The following is an 8,118-nucleotide window of genomic DNA, read 5'->3' on the forward strand; positions in this document are numbered from 1 at the left end:
TCACAAAATCAATGAGGTGCTAAAATTTCCAAGTTTTCTGGGCTACCCTGATTTTTTTTCTGTAATTTTATACTCTGCTCTTTCTACCGTGAATTCATGTATCAGTTTCTGCCATGAAAAAAAAGAGTTACAAATGAAATAACAACAGGCAGGCAGATCATAAATCTAGATTATTGACATGTGAACCTTAAAGTTTTTAATTAACCCTCTTCTCGGTTTTTAGCACAAACGTGTTTCTCACACATGCATGATGAAGACGTGGTGCAGTTATTAGTACTAATGGTGTGTGCATTTAGATATACACATTTCCTCTAGAAATCCGGTCTTGGTTCTGGCAAACCCTTGAGAAACTGAAAAAACAAAAGTCACTGGTCATATTCAGTGTGTGCAAACTAAATAGCCTTCCTTAAGAATTCTGGCAAACCCTTGAGAAATTGAAAAAACAAAAGTCACTGGTCATATTCAGTGTGTGCAAACTAAATAGCCTTCCTTAAGAACTTACTATGTGAAATTCATTATATCAGGTGCTGTGGGAATTCAAAGATTTAAAGACATGCTCCTTCTTCTAAAAGAACTCATACATTTATAAAAGAGATGAGATAGGCTTCCCAGAATCAGCCTGAAGCAAGTTTAAAATGGCTGAGGTACTATCCCCAAATGGCTGGCGGCCCGGGCGTAGCCCAACAAGCATGGATACTATTTACTGTGGAGATTACGATCATGAGAAGAAGCCTCGAAAACAAGACTCTCCATTGTGCTTTATGTGACTTCCTGAACTGTGGACACCCATTCCGCAAGAAGATCCAAAGAAAAAGAAACCAAGGAAAATAAAGTTATGATCAATGTTGACATTTAGATAAAAATAATAAGTAAGCTATACTGAATGTCATAATGATTTATAATTGGAAAAAATACACTTTTATAGACAGTAAGAAAATTGTCTGGCTGGAAAATTACTGCAATAACATGAAAGATGGGACATATGACCTGCGATATAAAATTATGTTTAAGTTCAAATTGGCATGAGAGAAGTCGTTCAACTATGTACAGTTGCAGTTGGAAGACAGATATTTAACTTGTAAATACATAGCATTAGATACAAAAGCAGCCAAAATTAATGACATTTACAATATTATATGTGTGTGTGTGTGTGTGTGTGTGTAATATGTCACTACATTTTGCTCTGATATGCACTTCAATTTACAAAATCAGCTCTGACAGAAATACCACAGGGAAGATGCCGTCAAGTACTTTGGTTGGATTTAGTCCTTGACTACAGAGCTAGATTACAGAGAGCACATTAGGTCAATATCAACAATACTATCTTTCATCAACTCTAGAGAAAATCTGGTTCTCTATTAAAGCCTAAGAAGGGTAAATCTTGTCTGCTCAATTACTAAACACATAATGTGTTCCTTTTCAAAATGTCAAAGAAATTTGAAAAAAAAGAATTCTGAACTGTATTAGGAAAAATTAATTGCCAAAATACTTTTATATGTTTTCCATTTATTAATTCCATGTAGCTATTGGGTACTCTGTGTGGCATCGTACAAAGTCTGAAGTATAGGAGAACTATCAAATAACAAAATTCTAATAGTTAAAATGATTACCATAAAAGTAAGAATAGACTCACTATTGATGCAACAGTACAGGGAAGTACAAGAAAATACCCAAAAATGTTTACACATAAAATATTCACGCAAATTATGAAATATTTAAATTAGTCATTAAATGGCAAATTATTTAAATATTAAATATTTAGTATATGATAAATATAACATTAAAATCAGTGATAAAAGAATGATGAATCATTGAAATAGTACTCTGGCAATGACTACCTAAATGAAATATATATAGAAAGAGAGATGGGTAGAATCATATCTACATTTAGACACACACATGCATGCTTCCGCTGTATTCCTCACATCCCAAAATAAATTTCGAATAAATAAAAACAATTTCAGTCTGCTTAAATTTTAAATACTATCTCACGTAATAAAAAATAAATAAACTTAAAAGGCAAATTACTAAGGAACAAAACATAAAGACGTGCCTGAAAAGTTACAAGACTAATATAAGGCATTTATATCAAAAAATAAAAGTTAAATATGAGAAAAAGATTTTCTCCAAGTTATAGCAAAAACAGCCTTAGTTAACATCAAAAGAATACAACGTAAAAGAACAAAGTAAAAATAGTCACCTATCAAAACTTTAAAACACTACAGCTTGTTATTATGAGTTTTTTGGGGGTTTTTTGGTTTTTGTTTTTTGGGGTTGTTTGCCATAGTTGTCTAATGCAGTGTTTCTGCAGAACAATTTGACAACATGTATTTAAAACCATATAAAAGGCCCAAACTATTTGGCTGAAGAATAACAACTCTATACTCTTTCCCAGTAAAAATACCAGAGATATTTCAAAATTCATATATAATTATGTTCTTCTTTATATATTTGTTATCAAAAATTGTAATCAATCAAATTATCCAATAATAGTAGCATATTTACACAAATCATAAATGTCTAAATGACTTTGTGATTTATAAAATTGCTGACAGCATAATATGAAATAACAAAAACAAGAAATAAAGTGTCTAAATTCTGTCCCCAGAAATCTTCTCTACCTCCTCCAGCTCTTTAAGAAACAGACAATGAGACACTGAGAAAGAAACGAGGAACTGGATTATAAACTAGAAACTTACGGGCCAGGAGAATCAGAGGAACCATCTTCCCACTGCCATGCGTTGTCCTCTTCCTTATAAGATATGCCAATCCAGGTATGACTTACTAAAAGTAACCCCGTGATATTCTGCTTGAAGACAAAGTACACAAAGATAATTTCTTAATACTAAAAGTGCATAAGAAAATTTTAAGAATATGAAACGTGTCAAGTTAGAAGTAATTATAAAAATAATACAGTCTATATATGGCCACTGATAAATGAAACATCAAAAATAACATTTCAGTACTTCAATGTCTGTGCATTTTTCGAACCATGAATTAAATACAAAATAGAACAAAAAGAGATGGCAATTAGAAAGCTTTATATTCAAGAAGATATTGCACTACAATATAAGTTCCTTCTCTTAACTCATTTTATCATTTATTCAACTCTGTGCCTGTGCTTTAAGTTTGAGATTTATCACTGAACAAAAATGACAAAAATCCTTGGTTTGGGGAGATTTGGGACAAGTACAAATAAACTACATATGTGAAATTAATATGGTATGTGAGAAGGTGACACGTTCTATGAAAAAAACTTAGAGCAAGGTCACAGGGGCTGAGAGAACATGGAATGCAGAATGAACAGAGACGGCGAAGGCTCTCGGCTCTACAGTAAGGGCATGCCTGGTATGTCGAAGAAAAGAAAGCCATGCTGAAGTGGAGTACAATCAGGAAAGATCAGTAAAAAAGTTAAGAAAGAGACTGTCCCTTTCCCTTGTTTTAGAGCCGCGGGTGAGTCCTTTCTGTGCCTGAACTCTAGTATATGTTCATATTTCAGAAGTAAAGAAAGAAATTCAACTTTATTATCAATATGCTCCTTTCTGTCTTTAAAAATGTAGCATTCAAAGAGACACAAAGATGAGAACAGTTTAACCAAGAAAACACTTCCATGGTTTGGTGGTAGCTGTGGTTTTCATACTGTACCCAGTGGTTCAGAGGACTTCCATGTCTGTCTCCCAGGAAAGAAAATATTTGTAACTCAGAGCTCACAGAACATTATGAAGGAGGCTGAGAGCTTCAGACATTTCCCTCTTGGAAGATTGAGGCTGATGTTAAGAATTATTATCAGCTCAGCATTCTCACTTACAAAATTACCTTGTCTGGCCTTTAGTTCTTGTAGATCCTCCATGAGGTACACATTCTGCTTTCGGAGCCACTCTAGGGTTTCTATATGGGACAAGAGTTAACACTAGATGAGAGTGCACACTGCACCTGGCTTTTTGTACTATTTCAAAATTCACATAATAATAATGAGCAAGTGCCAAAATATATCCATAACTTTAGACCAGTCCCTTCCTCTACTGAATGAGTTTGATCTCTGGCTGAAAAAATTGATTACTTAGAATCCCTCCTTTTTTAAAAAAAAGATATTATATATTCTTTCTTTCTTTATTTTTTTATTTTATTTTATTTTGTCAATACACAATGTGGTTGATTATTGTGGCCCATCACTGAAGCTTCCCTCCCTCCGTCCTCTCCCCCGTCCTTCCCAACAACATGACCAATTACTGAAGTACTCTGCAAGGGTTGAGTTCATTATTCACTGTAAGCTCAGTAACTCATAAGCAAAAAACCCCACAGTTTAATACAGGACTTTAAAAAATATTTACCGTGAACATAGACTATTTTTATATTACAATTTAAATGACACAAAATAAGCTTTTTGATCACTCTAGCATTTTAAACTCCTCTCCTTAAGGAGGAATTTAGAAACCATGAAAACACCATTTTTCAGGTATTTAAGCTCTGATTCTGTGCACCCTGAACATCTGCACATAAGTCTACTGCACATCTTGACACTTTGGTTTATTTTTGGTTTCTATGTTTTGTTTAAGCCTCTCAAAGGTAGGATTCATATTGTATTTGTCGTTGACCACCAGCATAGTGGCTAACATGTAGTGTACATCGAACACATGTGAATGAAAAGATGAGTGACTAAGCAAATCAATTAGCACATGAGACTATGTTTGATAAGTATGAGACTCACACAGTTTCAAAAGATGACACAAGGAGCTAAAAGAGGCAAAATGCCATCAGAACTACCCTGCTGCTCTATTAGAGTGCTCCATAATACATAAAGCAAGAATACGTTTCAGGGCCGTAACAAGGAAAACATTCTAGCATTCTGTAAAGATAGTTTGTTCCAGCTCCAATATTACCTTTATTTTGGTCAAGAGTTTTTTGGACCAGAAGAAATTTTTCTGCTTTGTTTTGGAAAGACTCAGTCAATTGGTTAAAGCTCTTCATCTTGTTCTCTGATGCCTGAACACTTTGAAAATCTAAAAACAAAATTTAAAACATGGATAAGACATGTGCTCAATTTTGAAACAGTAGCTTATTAGATTACAAGGGCTAAATTTTATACTTAGTTTGTTCCTTAATAAAGTTTCCCATATGTTTTCTTAAACTATAAATTAAATAGATCTTAACTTAGTATTATTTCTAAAATCCATACCTAAAACTGAAACATTAACTCAATTTATTTTAAGATTGAATGTTTGTATTTATATGAATAGATGAGTGGTTTAACTCAATTAAAACAGACAACAACAGCCACAAAAACCAAGTCCTCAAACATATCTTTCAGCATCATTACTGGCTGATTTAATATGTATAATTTCACTTCCTATTCAAAATTTTAGAATTTTGAGTTTCAAACTAATGTTATCATTAGGAAACTACTATTTTAAAATAAAATTTTGCAAACAATTTTCATAATGATAAAAACATTCTATTAATCTCATTTAGGCTGTTGCAGCAAAGAAAACAATCAACAGAGTTAAAAGACAAACTACAGAATGGAAGAAAATATTTGCAAACTACATATCTGACAAGGGATTAATATCAATAATATACAAAGAGCCCAAACAACTTAACAGCAAATAAAAACAAATAATCCAATTAAAAAATGGGCAAAAGATCTAATAGACATTTCTCAAGGAAAGACATACAAATTACCAACAGGTATATGAAAAAATGTTCGACATCACTAATCAACAGGGAAATGAAATTCAAAACCACTGTGAGATATCACCTCTCCCTAGTCAGACTGGCCATTATCAAAAAGACCAAGAATAACAAATGCTGGCGAGGGTGAAGAGAAAGGGGAACCCTTCTGCACTGCTGGTGGCACTGTAAATTAGTATGGCCATGGCGGAGAACAGTGTGGAGGTTCCTCAAACAACTACAGATAGAACTATCATACGATACAGCAATCCCACTCCTAGAGATATATCCAGAGGACTGGAAATCATTATGTCAAAGGGACACCTGCACTCCCATGTTTACTGCAGCTCTATTTTTAATAGCCAGGCAATGGAACCAACTTAAATATCCATCAGTGGATGACTGGATAAGGAAAATGTGGTATATACACATGATGGAATACTACTCAGCCATAAAAAAGAATGAAATTCTGCCATTTGCAGCATCATGGACAAGGCTGGAGAAAAACCATCCTAAGTGAAACAACCGAGGTGCAGAAAGAGAAATACCACATGTTCTCACTCATAAGCAGTAGCTGAACCTATAAATAAATAAACAATTGAGACAGAAAGAGAAAAAGAAAGAAACAACAATCACAGTAATACATTGAACTTTTAGCAAGAAAGAAAAGAACTGTTGATTACTAGAGGTGAAAAAGGGGAGGGGGGAGTTTAATGAGGAATTGGTTAGCCATGATTAAAAAGACCAAGAATAACAAATGCTGATAACGCATTGAACCAAGAATGATTACACATTGTAATGATGAATAAGCTAGCTAACCTGATCTAACCAGCACACATTATACACACTATTGAAAATCAACACTGTACCCCACTTGTACGTATAATAAATTATCTTAAAAATGTGTTTAAATAGAATAAAATAAGGACATTCCTTCTGTGACAACAACAAAAAAAGCAAAAAAAATAATTTAGGCTGCAGGAGGCAAATTATGTTACTTTCTATGACAGTTGTAAATTCATCAAGCTAAATTTCTTAATAAGTTGTAAATTTTCCAAATAATAATAATCACATTACTATCAATATCATCTACTGAAACTGCAATCGTGTAACTTTCTTTGGTGAAATGTGCAGTTATTGAGAGCTCACAAGGTCAAGTTTACCCATATAATAAAAAGTTCTGATACTTTTGTATCATTTTACCTGTTTCCTGTTCAGTGTGGCAATAAAACACTTACAAAAAATATTATTTGAAATATGTTTAGAGAAATATGGTAATCTGACAAAGAATCTATTTCTTCTTTTTCTTTGATTAATCAGACTTAACACTGATAAGCAAAGAATCCACACAACATTAAGAGCAACAGGCTGAAGACACCCAGTGTCACAGGAATTATTCCATATAGAGAAAAGGAAAAAGAAGAAGCTGAGAAACAGAAAAAATAATAATTAGAAATAATGTGAGTTCTTGTTATTCAATATATTAATGTCATTATTTTCCATTTCATATTGTTCTCAAAATACCTTGAATTTTCTGAAAGATAATGTCCAATGTATGAATTACTATGAACTGCTAGACTGAATGAGAAAAAAAAATATTTTAAAAGGATGTGCAGAAAAGAGTTAATAGACCAAACCTGACTACTCTCTTTGAAAGTCCTACTTACAAGGGTGGCCTTGGCTGGCATCTGGAAACTTAGATTTTGAGAGGGTACCCATCACTGTTAACTGATGAGAGTGTCTCACTATGCCTAAACTCTTCGCACAAATAATATGGTTTATGTTGAACATCTGCTTTCCTTCTGGAATTCTGGAATTGTTGCATGCCAGCCAGAAGCTGCCTATGTGGACAGTGCCCAATAAAGACACTACGCGCTGAGCCTCTGATGAGTTTCCTTGATTGGCTGCATTTCACATTCACTGCCACAACCTGTTGCTGGGGGAATTAGCATGTCCTGCATGACTCCACTGGGAGAGAACCCATGGAAACTTGCACTTGCTCTCTCCAGCTCTCACTGTGTGTGCCATTTCCCTTTATCCTTTCACCGTCATAAATCTTAGCTATGAGTACAACTATATACTGAGCCTGAGAGACCTCCTAGTGAATCGTCAAACCTAAGGGTGGTCTTAAGGATCACTAGCACAAGCAAAAATTGTATGTACAATGTATTACTAAACATCCTTAAATACCACATATATAATTTCAGCTCAGATTACATTATTCCAATTGATATGATCAAATAAGGACAGCCTTAATTAAGTTTGTGTTATTATTAAAATAAAATTCTTTATTTGGACTCGATGGCTAGCAGCATACTCCCTTCATAAAGAATCGCTATAAATCTCAGGACTCATTTTAACCAGATATTTTCTTTTCTTTCTTTTTTTTTTTTTTAAAGATGACCGGTAAGGGGATCTTAACCCTAGACTTGGTGTTGTCAGCACCACGCT

At 33.8% G+C, this 8,118-nt stretch overlaps 1 protein-coding gene across 1 annotated transcript; it reads right to left on the minus strand.

Annotated features, from left to right (window-relative positions):
- Positions 1–2,699: 2,699 nt before the first annotated feature.
- Positions 2,700–7,079, minus strand: LOC103603398 (C-type lectin domain family 12 member B-like; the record flags this gene model as incomplete). The annotated part of the gene is made up of 5 exons (XM_008587907.1): positions 2,700–2,795; positions 3,515–3,674; positions 3,805–3,888; positions 4,881–5,000; positions 6,995–7,079. Coding segments are annotated over 5 exons (545 nt in total), but the record flags the coding sequence as incomplete, so codon positions are not given.
- Between the last annotated feature and the right edge of the window lie 1,039 nt (positions 7,080–8,118).

Source organism: Galeopterus variegatus, unplaced genomic scaffold (genome assembly GCF_000696425.1).
Source record: "Galeopterus variegatus unplaced genomic scaffold, G_variegatus-3.0.2 Scaffold4586, whole genome shotgun sequence".
NCBI lineage: Eukaryota > Metazoa > Chordata > Mammalia > Dermoptera > Cynocephalidae > Galeopterus > Galeopterus variegatus.